Source organism: Lepisosteus oculatus, chromosome 7, assembly GCF_040954835.1.
Source record: "Lepisosteus oculatus isolate fLepOcu1 chromosome 7, fLepOcu1.hap2, whole genome shotgun sequence".
Lineage (NCBI taxonomy): Eukaryota > Metazoa > Chordata > Actinopteri > Semionotiformes > Lepisosteidae > Lepisosteus > Lepisosteus oculatus.
In genome coordinates, this window is record NC_090702.1 from 43,456,736 (window position 1) to 43,475,839 (window position 19,104).

Genomic DNA, 19,104 nt, shown 5'->3' on the forward strand with positions numbered 1-19,104 from the left:
AACATCCTGCATTACTGAACATGACTAAGGGGTGCAATGGTGCTGACTGTAACATTAGTGAGTAAAGTGGAGTGGGGGTGCATACATCTATCACTGGATACATAAATAAAAGCATTCAGGCACAGTAAATCAATCAAGATGAATCAAGGGTCTCAGACCATATTAATAAATAGTCAAAGGGCTAGGAATGTGATACAGAACATAACATTCAATCTGTATATAATGTTATGTAATTCAGTCAGGGATATATGTATATATGATATATGTAAAGAAAGAAGTGGTTATTGTGGAAGATTTTACTTTTCCTCACATTTTCTATTACTGGTTTTTACTGAAGTCAGTAGCCCAATATTGAAATGGTAGAAGTGGCTAGTGATTGGTTTCTTATTCTGTTTGCCAGGAAACCTATTAGAGGGAATGCCTGTATTGATCTAATCTATTCAAATCAGGATAGGGAAAGGAAAATACAGCTGAGAGGACTGCTTTGTATTTTGAAACTCTTTGGAGTCCAAGAAAGGTTTTACATTTTAGGAGTAAATGGGACAGAATAGGTATGGAGTCAGCACAGAATGGATGGGCACATTTTCTAGATGTCCTGCATGAAGCACAGAACAGATTAATCTCAAGAATAAGAACTTCTAAGACTATAAATCAATAGCCCAGATGGTTTAATAAACCAATTAAGAAAAATAATCCAGAAAAGAAAGCACTGTAGCACTTTCTACGGAAAGTGAGAACATGATCCCAATATAAGAAAAGGGGTATAATTAATTGCAAACACAAGTAAAGAGGATATTTGAAAAGCAGGGGAAGACAGGAATATTGTAATCGAGGCTAATAAAATAACCACAATGTTTTTCACTAGTAATCAAAAGAACACTGAAAGATTATGTAAAGTGTCTCAGAAATAAAAAGGGGAAATATTTAGATGATGGAAAAAACGAAGGAAGAAATCCAACATGTCTCAAGTGGAGGAAAGACAGAAGTTCTATATTAAAATTACTGTAAAAAAGGAAGACGTGGGAGAGGAATTAGAAGCACTTAAAACAAACAAATTCTACTTAAAAACTGGGATGTTATCCATAGGCTGTTAACGAAACGCATCCTACAGTGACTCAAAACATAATTTCAGAAAGTGCTGTCCATTGACTGGAAAATAGGTGATATAAACAACCATACAAACCACATCCATAAAAAAGGGTGACAAAACTGAAGTAGTTACAGACCAATACGTCTTAATTCTATTACAAGTAAGGCTACAGAAACAATAATTAGAACTAAACTGTACAACTGGATGTATGGCAAAAGGATTCTAGGAGACAGACAATATTTATTTAAAAATGCCTTCCTCAAATAACTTGTTAAAGAGTTATTTTCAATATGCAACAGGAGTAATGGGGCATATGAGAGGTATATAAAGGTTGAAAAGTACACAATGTACATTTTCAGAATGTACTTTAAAGGTACTGTAAAATGGAAAAATGCACAGATATTGTAAGATGGCAGCAGGTCAGTCAAGGGCAGCCATTTTGGCTGAACCTAATACCCTCTTACAAGATGTGTAAAGTATACAAGTAAAAACTTTTAAAATGTAGTTTAGAAGTACATTAAACGTGGCTTCAATAACTATAGCAAAGTCAAAATTAAATACTGTTGTATTAAAAAAGTCTCATTTTCATTTTAATGTCCAGTATCTATAAAATGTATACTTTCAAGGTTTAATATGCCATCTTGAGTAAAGCAAATTAAATAAACATTTCTCAAATTTCATCTAATTTATCATTGTCCCGTGGTTTAAATATTAAAGTTGCACATACATCTCGTGTGAGAAGCAAAGGAAATTAATGATAGTCTTGAGAGCATGCAGAGTGGTTGGTACAATGTAGCAATCACTATCAGAGACCAGCCGGTGCCCAGGTCACGGAGAGTCTTCCGTCTGAGAAAGAGGATTTGAATTCAGCTCCTTGGGGCAAAGGCGCTCACCAAAGTCTAGACAGAGCTAGGATAATTGAATGAAGGGTCATTATACAGGTGTAAATCTGGGCTGCAGCACACTTCAGTTAATAACAATAAGAACCAAATTTTTGTAGAAGTATTGATCAAGTGAGCAGTCTGACTACCCTGACTAGGAGAGGCCTCTGCAAACGTAAAATGTTTGAGTGTCCACTTAACAGTAAATTAAACAACAAATCACAAAACACATGTCTGAATATTCATACAGAAACAAGAACTCTGCTCTTCAATATGACAGAGTTGAGGTGTAAAGTTATAACAGCTGTCGTTTCATGAAATATTACATATACTCTATACAATATCACAAAAAGATGAAGGGTTACATGGTCCCCAGTAACTGCAGTGCTCTTTACAGTAGTGGTTACTCCAGATCCACACCTGTTCTAGCCTAAAGTCTAACACCTAACCTTGGGGTAAGTCTTTATTCACATCTTTCTTTCTTGCAGATCTTTAAGATTAGAAGGGTAGAGATGTGCAAGGAGGTTTAACTCCATAACTCTCAAACAACACTATTAGTTGTCTTCCTTATTTGTATTATAACCTCGTGTTTCATACTGATTTTCTAAATTTTGCTTACATTGCACTTAAAATATGTTTGGAATCCAATACTTTTAAAGGAATATTATGTTTCTTTTTGTTGTATGTTTTATTAAATTTATGATTTATGATTTTATTTAAAATCAAGATGAAGCTTAGATTACAAATAAGTTTCTCCTATATTTTAGGATAAGCACTCTGATCTCCAAACAAGATCTCCCCATAGGCTTGTTGTATGTGGTTCATTGAGCGTTTGAATACTGAAATGTTCTCTGTTGATGTTATTCAGACCAATTCACTTCTATTTAAGTAGCTTAAAGGAAGTCCCTTGGATGGTTACCCAGAATGTTTTACCTCCTTAAGAGGATTCTTTATAAAATGACTGGCCTGGAAGCATAAGATACTCTACTAGCCAAATTTAGAACAGCCTTATCTTATCGGACCTTTAAACCTTATCTCTAACCTAATTTATGTTAGGCAGGAAAAAAGTTCTACTCAACATAGTGTAAATCACAGTGTCAAATAAAAGTGTTTTTTGGTATTATAACAACAAAACAACAGTTTGGGATTAACTATTAAGTGTCTGAGATACTGAGAAAGCTTTTATATAATTAAAGAAAAATGTATTCAATATTCACTCAGGTTTTCATCAAGGATGACAGGGTGAGAAAAGACAGAACTCTGTATTTAATAAGCATTGAAGAGAAAGATGTTCTGCATGCTCAAGGACCACTTGAGATAAACAAATCTCCAGGATCTTCTTCCTATTATAACAACTGTATTTAATAAGCATTGAAGAGAAAGATGTTCTGCATGCTCAAGGACCACTTGAGATAAACAAATCTCCAGGAGATTCTTCCTATTATAACAAGAGATGTTATTCATAGACCATTAACCAAACTTCCAGTAGTCATTCAGAACAGGAATAACACTGCAGACTAGAAAGTTGCTAATGTAACACCCATGCATTAAAAGGGGAACATAACTGAACAAATTATGGACTTTATTAATCACATCTAGGAGATAGTCAACATTTATTTAAGAAAGAAAAAAATCCTGTTTTACAAATGTTGGAGTTCTTTTAATAAGCAAGAGCAGCAATAGATAAAGAGCATATACTGTTGCATAGATTTCCTGAAAACTTCTGTTTATCATAAAAGACTGATTTTCAGGTGTTAGGAATTCAAAGTAATGCATGTACCTTTTTGTTGAGAACTGATTAATGATACAAAACATTATAGACAAGGTGTGAATGCTCAAACTGGCATGATCTGATTAGCAGAGTACCACATGGATATGTTTTTAGACCACTGCTTTTTTAGTTGCAAACTGGGTCAAAACAGAAGGCTCATCAAACACTGGAGATGCTGCAAAGCTTCAAAGGAAAATTAAAAAGGATTTAGATTAACGTAAAGACTGAACATAAGAATGATTACGGGGAAGCCACTTGGCCTATCTGTTCCATTCGGTTTATAGTAACTAATTGTTTCTTGAAAGAAGCCAAGGTATCAGCCTCACAAAGATGGGGTAGCTTGTTACAAGCTCCCACAATCCACTGTGTTAAGATATGCCTTGTCTTCTCAGTTTAAATGCACTTCCATTTAGTTTCAGCATGTGCTGTCTGATTCTTATTTCACTTTTCATTCTGAAGAAGTGTGCTGGGTTGACTTTGATCATGCCTTTGAGGATGTTTAATACTGTACTTGTATCTGGTTCAGTGTTCAAGACGAAAAGGTTTATTTTCTTCTGCCTGTAAGTGTAAGACATTCTATTTAGGCCCAGGATGTACAGTATTTGGTTGTTCTTTTCCGGACTGATTCCAGAGCAGCAATGCCTTTTCTAAACCTTGGTGACAAAAAATGCACACAATATTCCAAAGGAGGCCTTTTTACTGCATTGTAAACTTTTAAGTATATACTGTCTCCAAGGCTTGTGTGTGCTATTTAACTGCTTCCCCACATTGTTTAGATGTAAATGATGGTATCAGAATAACCACCAGTGTTTTGTAAGCTCTCTTCCTGTTCATCATTTCCTATTTTGCTTTTATACTTTAGGTTTTTAATACCTGCATGCAATACCCTGTACTATCTCTGGAGAAAATTGTCAGGCGTTTGTGCAGTAATGAATTTTATCCAATCTGTTGCATCTACAGTGTTTGCTAATCCTCCTATTTGGCATTACCACTAAACGTGACTACCTTAGTAACTGTATAAGAATCGAAATCACTTGTTAATTAAGACCAGCAGTGGTCCTAGTATGCTGGTCCTAGTACAGATCCCTGCAGTACTCCACTAACTACAGAACCCCAATGTATTTATCTCTTATCTGTCTCCTGTTTTGCATGCAATAGCTAATTCACATTTCAAATACTCACATTTCTGTGAAATCTCCTGCAATTTAAGAATTGATCTTTTATGAAGAACTATAACTGAAAATCTAAATATGACATGATTACAGCTAACAATTTGGTTAGGCAAGAACCAGCTTTTGTAAATCAATGTTGACTTCTCCCTAGTATGTTATAACCTGTAGTTTAGATCTTACAATTGTTTGCATTACATTAGATGCAATAGAAGTCATTAAAGTGGTCTATATTACCATTACTTGATTCCATTTTCTCAGCTTTTCTATGGCTGGGCATTAAATTAGCTATTTTTGAGACAGTAGGACCTACAGTATATGTCTGTTCAAAGTGTTCCCTCATTTGTAATATGTTCTCACATGACCAAAAAGCATCCAGAAATATTTCTATAGTACTGCCATCTTCATACTACATTCCCCTGGACTTCACCATTTTAATTCACGTTGTAATAAGATTTGTCCAATCTTTTGCTTAGTTCCAATATTCAGGGCCACACAAGAGCACAGTTGTCGTTAAAGCTGTGTAGATATTGATTTCCAGTTCAATGGATTAATCAGTCCTCTCATTCTTCCAACTTAAATCCATTTCTTTTACATGGAGGATGTTCCCAATTCCATTTTCTAGAATTTAAGATAGTTGATCTGTGTCTGCTGTGGTGATAACTGATGCTTTGAGAAAAAGCGCTATAAGTGTAAGGAATTGATTAATCATGCAGGTAGTTTTGTGTTGCTAGCATGTAAAATTACCAAAGATAATATTTGTGGCCATTAGTTCCAGTGTTTTAACTATCTCAAAAGACTCCATAAAGTATATATTCAGGGTACTAAAAACAAATGTGGCAGGGCCCCTAAGTAAAAACAAAAGTTACCTGGAGAGGCTTTATAATAGAAAAAAAAAGTTACAATAGTGGAGTGACTCTCTATTGGATGTTGTATTATATTAGATGCAAGTACTTTCATAAAAAAAACTGAAACAGTATGATGTTTAAAGAATTTATTGGTCCAGCAACTGCAAAATATACAAATTTCTGAAAGGCATACCCTGTTTCTCTCAACACAGTCACTTCCTTTCATCACAAGCATACCTCAGACAATTAAGAGTACACACAACAGGATTGATGCCACAACTACGTACTGCAGGTCTCCAAAAAAAAGTTTAGATACAAATAAATAAGTCTAACTGCTCAAAACCTAAAAATATTCAAGTATAAGAAGCAAACAAAAGTCACCTGACTGCATGTAGCCGATTTTTGTTCTGTTTAGGCAGTTTAATGAAGGAAACAGATCTATTACCATTAGATTAACACTGTAATGCAATTTGCTCTACTTAAAGAATGCTTCAAGAATTCAGTAGCCTCAGAGCTGTCCGTAGTGCATTCGTAATGAAACCTGCTTATAAAAATAAAGCTGGAACTTTTCACTTGCTTGAAATTAAATAACATTTCTACACTCATGTTCAAATATTAAGTAGCTTTCCCTCCAATAATTTCCCTCCTAAAAGGGTAAGTTTGATTAGAAGTTACACTGCAGATTTCTGTAAAAAGGGATGGTAAGTACATCATTAAAATGATGAGCACCATCTTACATCTATAAAATAAGCAGCATTGGTAAATAAACTGGTAAAGAATCAGGTACATACCTAAGCTAACAAAAAATAATCACAAGTTCTACAAAAAAAAACTAAAATGATACATAAAAATAAGAACAGAAGAGTAGCAAGTGCAACACTTAACGAGCTAAGGGCCAAGATTCTAATTTCCAGCCCTTTAATCGTGCAACTTCATTAATAAAGCAGTGTTCACTGTGCAAGTCACGCACTAGGCACTGTGGTTAACCTCTTTCAAACCTATCCACTTGACAGCGTACGGCATCACTAAGGACATTATAATTTACAATTCCGAGAAGAAAATACTTAATTTTCCCAGATATATCCCTTACAAAACTCAACCATCGATTCCAGTCACACAACAATATTGCTTAATATTTCTTGGAAGAAGAAAAACAAAAATCGCAGCACGTACACCAACAGACCCAATTTATAAAGTGAAGTAACATACAGAGCTCATCATTCTGACATGCTTTAAAAATACATTTAAAAAAACAATCAAGAAAAATGGTCAAAATAAATTAAGGTTTGAAAATAAAAAGGGGCTACTTCAGTCAAGCCATCATTTCCAGTTATAAGCTGGTTAGTACCCTGCCGCTGAGCTCCATAGGATCTCCATCATTTTATCTCAATAAAGACTCTGTGGCGCTTAATACCAGCTGGCACACAGAGACAGCCCAAAACCACATTACAAAAATAAAAAATAAGAAAATAAAGACTTAAATATAAAAACTTTGTAATACAATGGAAATATCTACAAATGTTTTACATTCCTTGTCATCCCATTATTAGCTTTGGAAAAAGGATGCCTAGAACCAAATTAAATGAAGGCTCCGAGACAATGCCGGCTCTTGGCCATAGCTTCCTCTTTGCCAGAAAGGTCTGGTTTCTTACCCAGTGGAAAACTGTCACCGAGCTACAATGTGCAGGTGGTCTGAAGTTTTTGACTTAATCCAGGTCCTAGCTTTAATGCTTGCTTGGTACAGACAAACAAAAATTTGGTTACAGTGGACTAAAGCTGTAAACATTTACAGGTCATTTTGGGTATAAGCCTGTCCTGACCCATGTGACTGAAACCCCAATTATAAAATAAGCAGAGCTCAACTCACGTCAAGACAAATTATACATTCCAAGCTGTAGTAGAGGAACAATTGGTATTTGATACATGGTCTATATTTTTTTTTATTAACGTTTCTAGGATGTGATAGCATTTTTTCGCAATAGTGCATTCTTATCCAGCACAATAAGTCCCAAAAACAAGTTTGGAGCTACACTGAAGGTGCATTTTGGTTAAAGTTTAGTTTGTAAAAGTGCAGTCATGTAGATTGTGGTGGTGGTAGGGGAAAAGGTCTTCAGTTTTTATTAAAAACTTTCTCTTCATCTAATAACAATGACAGTTTTAAGACTGCCAGAGCAACTTTCTCCAACCTAACAGGCTACAATTACAATACATACTGTATTTGATGGGTACTAGGACATAATGTTTCTTTTATGTAGAGCAAAATCAGCATTTTCTTTCAACATCATTGTAAACTCAGGCTAAAGCCTTTACTGAACCACAGTTGTAAAACAAAGGAACAAGATTTCTCCCTTCTTGTTTCTCAGTTCTACAAACGTTAATATAAATAGGTTTATTGAACCATCATCTTTCACTTGAACTGTACACACACACTATTTACAGGTACCAAGAAAAATGTCCGAAACCAGATATTTCCTTATTTGCCAAACCATTTTCCAAACATTTACAAATTATGCTGGCAAGACATTCATTTACATAGTTATGAAAACGATCAAATCCATATTAGTCACCGAGCCTAGAGCAGTTCGTTTCAGTTCAGATGACGAGAATGAACAAAAACAAAGGAAGAAGTCGACATCCATTTTAGACAGGTCACGGTCATTTTTCTGATCAATATCCAAAATGCAGGTGGAGTGGCAGTTTTGAGATTCACTGGCAATCTTCTAAGACATCGTGCAGTCCCGAAGTTTTCCTTTTTATGTTCTGTTGAGGAGGGGAAAAAAATGTTTTAATAACAAAGTCCTTTGTCTGAACTGCAGTAGAAAAGCTATATAACATGCAGATGAAAACAGTGCTCAGATCAAGGCATAAGCAAGATCTATACACAAACTAGCAGAGCAAAAGCAATTCTGAACGCAACCATTAAAGCTTTTCTACCAAAGCCCTGCATTATTTCAAGGCCCCGACTTTCAACTGTTACGTGTCTGTAACACTTTGACTCTAACCAGTTTTCCAGGGACTTTCGTTCATTTAATTCCATACTCATAAACCAAGCAGGAATAGTACCAAAAAAGTCTGTAACCTCTTAAAATAAATCTGCAAAAAAATGCTACAAAACGTCACTGATAGCTCTGGAACTGTTGTTTTCCATCTCTTCAGCCACGTATTTTGTATTTTAAAAGCCTTTTCCATTTGATTCCAAGTTTCATATACGAACAGAAACTTAGAATATACTATTTTTCTTTTTGAAACCAGAAAATCTGCACTGTGCCCCATGGTAGAAGCCAATTCAGAATACAAAACTCCTGTATAATGGTTGTGTGGGTTTCATTTAATGATTCCCTTTATATGTTTATTGTGCTCGAATACTTCCTCCACCCCCAGACTCACGATCTAAAGCAATTGCACATGTGAAATTTACTGAAAAAGAACTTTTATAATGTAAATCAAGATTTTAGGAGAAAAGTTGTTAATCCCGATAGAAAAAGATCTTTATGCAGCGTAACCATCTTCAGAAAACAAGAGAAAATACTGCTTAACTGCTTGGCTAAATGAATTTCATTTGCTAAGCTACTCTACAAGGTCACTTTTAAGATCAAGATTCAGCCAACAAGCCTTTTACCTTTGAAACACTAGCAAGGAGATAACTTTGAGATAATGGAAAACTGTTCGTCTTTAAGCAGAAAAAGAAAAAGAGAAAGAAAATCATGAGTGAAAAAGGTCAGTGTGTATTAAGCAGGCAAACCTGACATTGCAGCTGTTATGAACATGCAGACAACTTTAACAAAGAAGAGGGCAAGTATGCACAAAATTGTGTAATTATGTTCTGAACAACTCCCAATAGGTTTCACACATTCAGTTTTAAAAAGACTCCTTGAAGGGTTATAAAACTGATGTATTTGCATACAAAAGAAATCCATGATTTTCTAAATAAACGGCTGTATTTGGGGGAGGGGGAAGAAAACAGTCTCTGCTTCAGTTGCCCAATGATGTTTTGTCTTATTTTTCCATTGCAACAGTATTGAAGTTACTACTGTGCATTTGCCCACAAGATGGCTGTAAAACAATCTTCCCAACTTCTCCCCCTGGAACTCATATTACCTATAAATAAATGACTATACTAGGGAGACAGACTGTGAAAGAGCCACTTTACCACTGAAAGCAGGGAGTTGCAACAAGTAGTTAGTTAGTTAGTAAGGTCCAATTTCAGCACGCAGGCTATAAAGCACATGGAAGAAAGCTTTGTAGCCAAAACCCATAGGCAGGTACTGTAAAACAGGTCTTTCTTTACACTGAATATTAAGCTGGATATGTTACAGACATGCAAGGATTGATTATAGAATAATAACATAAAAGGAAATGTAAACTATTTTGTATAGCAGATTTACAAACAGGTGGTTGCCGCTATACACCAAGACCTTTTTAATACAATTTGGAAATGTTGAAAAGTGCTTTATTTAAATGGAGCAACACCAATGATGGGTTGGTGGCAGTTTGATTGCTGCTCCATCCGACTCCAAATCCCTCCCTATTAGTCCCTCACTATGTGTTCGTGTCATTGCTGTGTGGATCAGAGGGTCCGATGAGAACAATGCTTTCATTTCAGTGTCCTGTGGTCGCAAGGTCCTGCCAGACTGGAACTCTGGGGTCAGTAGAGGAAATGCTAATCACCACAGTAAAAAAAGAAAGAAGCAGTACTTACAGACAAGCTTTGCCAAGCCAATGCTGCAAAACGAAAAGAAGAATTTGAAAGTGTTACTTAAAGGCAAGAAGTTACAGGCAAAACAGGATTCTTCAAGCAGTGGGCAGAAAAAGGCTTTAAAAGGATAACAAAGTAACATGTAGAAGACTGAACCAGATGTTACTTAAGCCTTGAAGAAGCAGCTCTGTGCAGAACAATGCTTCCAGAACCTTTTTTAAAATGGCAGACCATAGGCACATTTACAATGTAACAAACATTTTCAGTGTGCAGGACCTAAAAATAAAAATGAACCTACTGAGTGCCAAATCAACACTTAAAATGTGTCATTTTCCACAGAGGCTTTGGTTTAGCCGATGTACAATCCACGGTTTTTATGCACTGTTTCACAGGTTCAAACAATAACTGTACGTGAAGGCCTGTTGGATCGCACTTGAGGTAAAAGCCTAAATTTGTTTAAAAGAAGTCAAATGTGTAGAAAACAACCACAGATAGGAAGAGAAGAGTGAACTAACTTGTCCAGGTAGAGAAGTGGGAATTTCAGAAGCTGCGCACACTGGCAGAGCTGCAGACGAGGTCGATGGCATGTGATCATCTAGGCTCTTAATTCGGGGTTTTTTAGTAGGCTCGGGACTGGCCAGCGGGGTGACACTGTTTCTCCTGATGAGCGTGCTGGGGCCCTTCCTTACATCCTGCTCAAAGCAAGGAGAAGACGAGGTCAGCAGAGCAGAGAAAGTCACAGCAAGCAAAGCTCCCTGTTGCCCCTGATCTAGCTAAATAAGATTAACAAATCACGCTCTAGAACTGCATTTTAACATTAGCAATGAAGTATGGTCATATAATGCATGGTGTAACTATACAAACTCAGCTAGACTCACTTTGCCATAATTACTGAATTTAGGTTGTTGCTTAACCACAAACAGCAAAGGGGGAAAAGGGCCAGCAAAGCAGTATCCTGCTGGTGTTAGCATAGCCATGCCTCCAACAGCAAAGGCATTTACTCCTATGACAATCTCAGAGTACATGAACACACTGGAGGGACTGTACAGCCAGTGCTTACCTCTGGTCTCTCCCTGTGCGTGTTCACTGCCTCAATATTCAAGCAGATGGATTCAACTTTGCAGCCTTCAAAAGATTAGACAAATATTGCTGAGAATGACAAACCCAATAAAATGAAACCCCACCGTAGCATCTCAAATCAGTGGGCTATTGCTTCAAACAACTTCTCAAGAGATGCAGACTTGGAAAAACTTCTCGAAAATCCAAACATTTGTAAATAGGACATGTATCTTTTGATTCCTGTGGAACCATTTACAAAAACAGATTGCTCTTTCATTACATTCTTTATAGGCAGTACAAGGTGAAAACAAAACACAGAAAATAAATAAAAGACTGCAGCTTACCATAAGCAACTGGAGTGAGTTTCAATACTGTATGCAGAGGGCACTTGAGGTAGGGCATCTCATCTGAAATACAGAATTAAAACATTAGTAGCATTGTGCCCATAATTTAGGATTGTGATTGAGAACAATCCCAAATTACAACCATTTACCCAGGCATTTATATGAAAATATTACTTAGTGCAATGCAACGACTAATCATCCCAACAAAATACCTCCTAAATATTTAGAAAGATAAATGACATTGCAAATGTTCAGCACGACAGACTGATGTAGAACTCATTTCCTTTACGCAGTCGTATAGATAAAAGGAAACAACATACCTGCGCTCTTGTCCAGGAAGTAAGCCAGAAGACACCTCATGACAGCTTGATGGCAGACAACCAGCACATTCTCCTGCCTCTCCAACTCCATGATGACAGGCTCCAACCGCTGCACAAGGTCCTGGTAAGACTACAGATATGCAGATAAAGTCCATGGTTAGGCCATCAGGTAAAAAAAAAACAACAAAAAAACAGGAATACTCTTTTATAATTAAGATGAATGAAATGTCTTTTGCATGCTTAAGCACAAAAACGAAAGAGAAGAGGAAGAACAATTTAAAAAGATGCCTACATAACTGCAGGTCATTAGCACCACTGTTCGTAGGGCAATGTTTAAATTAAGGAAAGCATAATGAGTCATTTTAGGCCTAAAAAAAGATTAACGCCATTACACCCACACGCTCTTAAATCCAACACTTCCAGAGACTGATGGTCTGGTCAGAGCCTTTTTTTAAAAAATCCATTACCAAAACTATTTTGTTTGTGTAAGAATGGTTCCACTCAGACCTGATAACGTTAAAATGTGCCCTCGACATTTTAAATCCACGAACAAAACAAAAAACCAGCATTGGATGCTTTAGGAGGAAAAGTGATCTATAAACTAACCGAGGATAGGATTTTAAAAATGAAATCTATATATATATATCTCTTTCAAAAGTGCTCCTATCATCATAAATCTGAAACCTAGGCAACACACAAAACAGCTCTTTTACTTTAGTTTGGAAATGATTGGTTAGCATCAATTAGAGACAGAAGCTCTTCAAAACATTAGCCCACCAATCCCCAAATACTGATCCAACCAAATAACACTTCAGTGCTGGAAAAGAAAGCAGGTGTGGCTGTGTAGGAATACCAGCCTTAAGCAGTATCCTTGAACAACCCTCCCACTTACAATTTGTCCTTTTTCACGGACTTCCATTCGTCATACTTTAACATTGTATAGGCACACAACCCCTTCAAAAACGGCACAACTTACAACTGAAAAGGGCAATGCAAACTGAAATGCCACATCAGAGAAAGAAAAAAAAGACAGAAGAGTAATAAAAAACACATACCTCTCCTTTTGGATAGCGGTAATAGTATTTGTCCTGATCACGCAAAGCGAATTCCTCAGGGTGCTGCTCTTTAATTTCTTCATAAGTCATTTCCTCACACACGCCCTGCAGCAACAAACATTTAGGAGAGTTAATAAGCAATTCAAGCCACAACTTTCTTTAAAAAGCAAACTTATTTCCCCTTGCGGGGAAAATGTTATTTTGGTTCCATTTCCTACTGAGAAAAACAAAAACTCACAGCATCAATCTCATTAAGAGATTTCCACTGCTCGTATGGGACTCCCAGGGCCTCAGCAGTCTGTATTGCCCTCCTCATCTGGCTTGTCCAAACTCTGAGGTCCTTTAGGTTCTGCTCTTCCAGAAACGTGGACAGTGCTCCAGCAAACTAGACAAAGGTGAGAAGAGGTCAGGATTACTGAAGTGCCAACACGCCGGCATCCAGCACATTCCAGGAATTCTTGCTTGTTCTCCACAAACCACATATTTGTTTCCAGTCTTTAATGATAGCATGCACAAGCCTTACGAATGTTACCTAACTATTTAAGATGTACAAACAAGATCCATATGTTTACTGTAAAGTTGCAGGTGTAACTAATGACAAACTGGGCACTGAAATATACACAGTATGATACTAACCCCATTCAGGCAATGCCGGAGAGGGATCAATACAGTCAATGACCTAGAATCTGAAAAAGGGGTAGGACCCGTTCTGCATTGTTACACTTCTTATTCTATAGGTTAAGGGGTATTAAAACATTTCATCGCAGTCGCACTGCAGGGTTTTGGAAAGTACCTTTTTCCCCCGGACAGACAGGCCCGAGTCGCCGCCAAGCCTGCCCTGAAGGTTGTGCTCACTCTCGCCATGGCGACACAGGTAGATGTGTCGGGGCTGCACATGGATGTTCATCAGATAGTAAACAATTTTACTTTGGATATGGTCCTGGATTCTGTTCACAAGAAACCTCCGTCCAACGTCTATGACTTTGATGAAACAAAGGTCCCTAGGAAGGAAACACAAGCCAGGCATATAAAAAATGTCGACTGTGGTCACAAACCTTTGTATCATTTATGCAGAGTGTAGGTGGACGTGCCAAAAAAAAAAAGTTTTAAATCACGTTTTGAAGAATACATCCATTTTCTAACCACTTTAACCAAATGTAGGGACACAGGGGAGCCGAGGCCTAGCCTGACAAACAGGCTAAGGCAGGATACACTCTGAATGGGATGCCAGTCCATAGCTAGGCACACATTCACACCAGGTCCATTTTTCCCCACCAAGCCAATCAACCTACAAGTATGTGTTTGAACTTTGGGAGCACCCAGCAAAACCCCATGTGAACACAGGGAGAGCAAACCCCATACAGACAGCAGCCCAGGGATTGAGCCCAGGGACCCTGTACTGTGAGGCAGCAATGCTAGCATCTGCTGCAACTTGAATTGGCCACCATTAAAATAAGTAAAACACGACTTTGTTCAGAGAAAAACATACATCTGATGTTTGTTAAAGTGTAAGTGTATAAGAATAATGTAACGAAGTTCATACCGGTCATAGTGATCAGGATCCAGAGGCTGATAAGAAGCTCTGTAACATTCGATTCTCTTGAGGAAATCTTCCATGGCATCTGTCCTGTTGCAGTCTTTGTAATCTGGACAAGACACCTTCACTTCCTACAAAGAAAAGGCACAGGTCACATCTACGTAGGTGAAAAGCACAGTAGTTTATGATTTTAGAACATATTTACTGCTGACCTCATTGCTTATAAAATCTACTACACACTGGAGCATTTCCCCCCCACTTGCAACAAACAAAATGAAATTTAATTGGATTGAAGTCATTTTCAGGTCATAAAAGGATAAAGGCTACAAGTTTAAAGCAAAGCACACTCTCCCTCATCATATTTTGAATTCATCTCGAAGGAGCAGTTCATGTTGAGACTCACCATAATATTTGTCGCAACGACATCAGGGTCTTCACAAACCGATTCAATGAAAAAAATCTGTGGAGAGAAATTATGTAACTTAGTTTATTCCAAGGATCCATTTGCAAAAAACAATTACAAAACACCTATTTTTCCCCCTCTTAAAAAATTCAGCCATCATCTTTGCCTCTTGCAGTATGATGGGGTCCACATCAGCACTACCCGGCATACATGCTGTCACTATCACACAATGTACAAGTGCTAAAATATGTTTAAATGTACTGGTGAAGACTTCAGAGTAGCGCATCTCTCTAAGCATAACACAATTGATGACCGCACATAGAAATGTGATTTGAATTAAAATCAAGAAAGATTTTTCCCCAATGAAGAGCTAAGAGATTGCCTTGCCTTAAATCCATTCTCACTGCCAAAATGAAGGATCAGGTCTCTCCTGTCCCTCGTGGTGTTGGTGGCATCAAAGACCTACAAGATGAACAGTAAATGAACCTGGCTGAAAGGGCAGACATAAGACGTGCGATTATATCAACACTCTTTGGTCTTAGGAATAACCAAAACAGTTTTGAGACCAAGCCTTAGGCAGTACTTCTTCCATTCAGTATTCTTCGAAAATGCAGAAATCACATCACTATAACCAGATTGCGAAAGTAAAATGGGTTGTTATAAGCAAAGGTTCAGTCAGTCTCTTATGAGAAATCTAGACTTCTTTTTCAGTATGCTACAATTTATTCAGTGTTACTACTGCAGCGAAACCACTGAGACTTACTAAAAGATGCAGCTATCTTTTAATAAAAATAAGACTTTGCAAGCGGTGTGACCAATATACATTTATCCTTGTCACTTTTCAAGAGATTTGTCATCATTCATATACTAACACCACAAAACAAGCTTCCAATTTAAGAAAATGTGACAATAGTACTCTAAAATCAGGTCAAAATTACAATCCACAAATGTTTGTATTGTATACAGGTTCTGAAAAAAATCTGAAAGACTTACAGCGATGTGACCACCTTCTTCAGTAAGGTAGGATTTGACATCTCTTAAAGCAGCTAAGGCACATTGTCTGCGAACAAAAAAAAAAGTTTAAATAATTCCTGATAACAGAACTGCAGCTCAACTGTTCACGAAAAAAAGTTTCAACTCACTGTCGAATTTTCATGGCATCTTGATTATCTGGCCTGAAGAAGTCATAGGAGCTGTAATGTCTGACTGCTTCCCGGCGATACTCCCCAACATTGAACACTGCAGCAAAACAAAAACAAACAAGAGTTTTATCCAGGCAATAAACCACCACAATTGCCTAGAGTTACGACTTGGACAGCTACTCATGACCATGGCAATGATGTTCAGTGTTCATTACAGGGTACCTTTAGTGGGGACTCCGATCCAGTTGAGGTAGCGCGTCAACTTCTTGGAGATGTAGGTCTTCCCTCGAGCAGGCAGGCCAACCATAACAATCACAGTGGGAGAATTGGTTAGACGGGGATCGCCAGCTGTGTTAGAAGAGTACAGAAAAACTGAATTAGTCCTGTAGCCAAGGCAACAGAGAAGCACCTTACATGTCATGCCATAAACATGTCAAACTGCACCTTCACAGAGGGTTTTGAGATTATTTTCGCAAGTCAGCAATACAGGCCAGCATGTTCATAATCCATCTTTAAAAGCATCATTTGGAACTGGCATTGAAGTCTCACATCTACTGAAATCCACAAAACCTGCCCTTAATTAAAAAGGCTTAATACCATCCCTAACACACTCTGGAGATGGAATTTCCTCTACCTCATTTATTATTTAAATAAACACTTAGGTCTATAGTTGTTGGGTCTTCACTTTAGGTCAATCCGGCACCACCAACATCCCTAGCCCATTCCTCACTACAACACGACAGACAAATCTAATCTGAAGCAACTGAAATTGGGTCACTCCCTCCACTGAACACCCTCTCGCAAGCAATCATGTCTAAACCCTCGCTTCACTGACCTCACCCGAGGGAGGAGAGTACAGATCTGTTGTGCACTCAGCAGCCTGTACTAGAAGCATGTGCAGCACCTACACATGGTCGCTGCTCTGCGGCAATAAAAATGACCCCCCCCCCCCAAAGCATGGAATTAAATCTATAATCTGCCTGGAACATCAGATAAGGTGAACCAGAAACAGTGCAAATAAATTGCATCAGTGATGAACAAAAGATAAAAGCAGATACTATTTCACCAGCAGCAGCAGCAGCAGTGGGTTTTTTTAAAAATATATATTTTATTTCCCACTTTAACTTCTTAAGAGGGATAAAAAAAATTGTACTGAATCTAGTAAAATATATTCCAGCCTTCCAGTGTGATGTAAATAATCAAAGATGTGCCTGGTCAGCACAGGGATAGAGGACCACCAAGGTAATTCAGGACTCTGTTCTAAGCATTGCTGGTGGACCAGTGGGTAACACTTCCATCGAGACCAGACTTTCCAATGTCCCAGTAAGGAGACCAAGGACTCTGTTCACGGGAGGGGTCATCCATAGACTGAGGTATTAAACCAAGCTCCTGGCTAATAGGTCATTCAAAAGCTCCTGGCATCGTCTGTTAGAGGGTGAATGATCACCCCGTATACTGGTTACACTCCCCTAGGGGCTTGTACAATCCAGCCTATTTAATTCAAGAGTGGAAGCAGCTTCCCACTTCTCTCCCTGAACTGCTGGTGATGTCCCAGGGCTGACATAAGGAAAACAGAAGTTACAATTTCTTCATACTGGATTTACCAAATGCTGGTTAATAAACAGTTTGGGGGGGAAAAACACTTTGACTCAGAGACATGAAGTCAGGGAATGAATCTTAGACTTATGTCAAAAGCCCATTACGCCATCGCTACCCTATAGTTAGGGATATCTGCAGATGTCCTAGTCACTACTCTTCCAAGAGGAAAAGTACATGCTGTTTCAAAAGCACAATTCAATTCACATAATTCTTAAAATGAAGAACCTTCTCATGAAGTAATGCGGATCTTCTCGGGACATCTAGTATATAAATAAATGACAATGCATAGCAAAAGCAAGTCAGCAAAAAACAAATCTCATCCAATGTACTTGTCTCATGACCGATTCCTTAAATAGCATCAAGGAGCAATGGGATAGGATATGTGGGTACAGTAATCCCTCTGCGATCTGGCCCGTCTGAGCACACGAGAAAGGGCACATGATCACCGTCTTGGATTAGACTTCGCAATTGGTATTGACTTAGAAATTAAGCACTTTATAAATGACAATGAACTATCACTACATTAAAAAAAAACAATGAATTAGATCAGGTATAAATGCTTTTTCTTACAAACCTAAAAAGAACAGGGAAAAGGGGATCATGTTGCAAGTAAAGAAAACTACATTGCAGAACCTTTTTTACAAAGTTATTACAACGCAGAGGCTGAAGTAATTTTGAGGTCAGAAAGTGACTTGCATCATTGCAGTTTTAGATCAGGTGAAATGCAGTTAAAAGAAAAACTTGATGAAACTCTTTAGCCTTAACTGAACTTTGTTAAGGTACAGGTTACCTGACAAACTGTTTAATACACAGCATCTTCCAGGCTACTGTGTCAAGGTGTTCACATTTTTACATTTGAATATTTCTGTAAGCAACTTTACCATAAAGCCAGCATCACCCACAATTCATAACTTGGAAGATACAAATACTATCCATCGCAATGTGTACAAGTAAAGCATTTTATTTAACAGGATAAAATACAAACGGGAACTGCCATTTCATTTTGATCCAATGTCCTTATTAAAAATGAAGGATGGTGTTGCCAACTAAAACCAAAACCTGCGTTTCGGAAACGGTAGCAGAGTAAGAACAGTTCAATTATGTTGCAAAAGATCTTTTAATATTGGAAGATTCGACACTAAATTGCAATCCCTAAATGGTTTTCTAAACTGGAGTATAATGATAGATCA

The 19,104-nt window shown here is 37.6% G+C and overlaps 1 protein-coding gene across 4 annotated transcripts in view; it reads right to left on the reverse strand.

Moving 5' to 3' along the window:
• Nucleotides 1–5,890: 5,890 nt before the first annotated feature.
• The window catches only part of pfkfb3 (6-phosphofructo-2-kinase/fructose-2,6-biphosphatase 3), a 31,315-nt gene continuing 18,101 nt past the window's right edge, over nt 5,891–19,104 (reverse strand). For 2 of the 4 annotated variants that reach the window (XM_015352401.2, XM_015352399.2), the window contains exons 2-17: nt 16,538–16,663; nt 16,316–16,412; nt 16,167–16,233; nt 15,561–15,635; nt 15,174–15,230; nt 14,777–14,901; nt 14,027–14,234; nt 13,472–13,618; nt 13,234–13,338; nt 12,179–12,308; nt 11,859–11,921; nt 11,516–11,580; nt 10,971–11,147; nt 10,459–10,481; nt 9,379–9,429; nt 5,891–8,519 (exon numbers count right to left, since the gene is read on the reverse strand). In XM_015352401.2, coding sequence (XP_015207887.1) covers nt 8,513–8,519; nt 9,379–9,429; nt 10,459–10,481; nt 10,971–11,147; nt 11,516–11,580; nt 11,859–11,921; nt 12,179–12,308; nt 13,234–13,338; nt 13,472–13,618; nt 14,027–14,234; nt 14,777–14,901; nt 15,174–15,230; nt 15,561–15,635; nt 16,167–16,233; nt 16,316–16,412; nt 16,538–16,663 — 1,523 coding nt within the window. In that variant the 3' untranslated portion in view covers nt 5,891–8,512. The remainder of the gene's footprint in view (nt 8,520–9,378; nt 9,430–10,458; nt 10,482–10,970; nt 11,148–11,515; nt 11,581–11,858; nt 11,922–12,178; nt 12,309–13,233; nt 13,339–13,471; nt 13,619–14,026; nt 14,235–14,776; nt 14,902–15,173; nt 15,231–15,560; nt 15,636–16,166; nt 16,234–16,315; nt 16,413–16,537; nt 16,664–19,104) is intronic. The other 2 variants (XM_006633287.3, XM_015352400.2) reach the window with 2 other exon arrangements.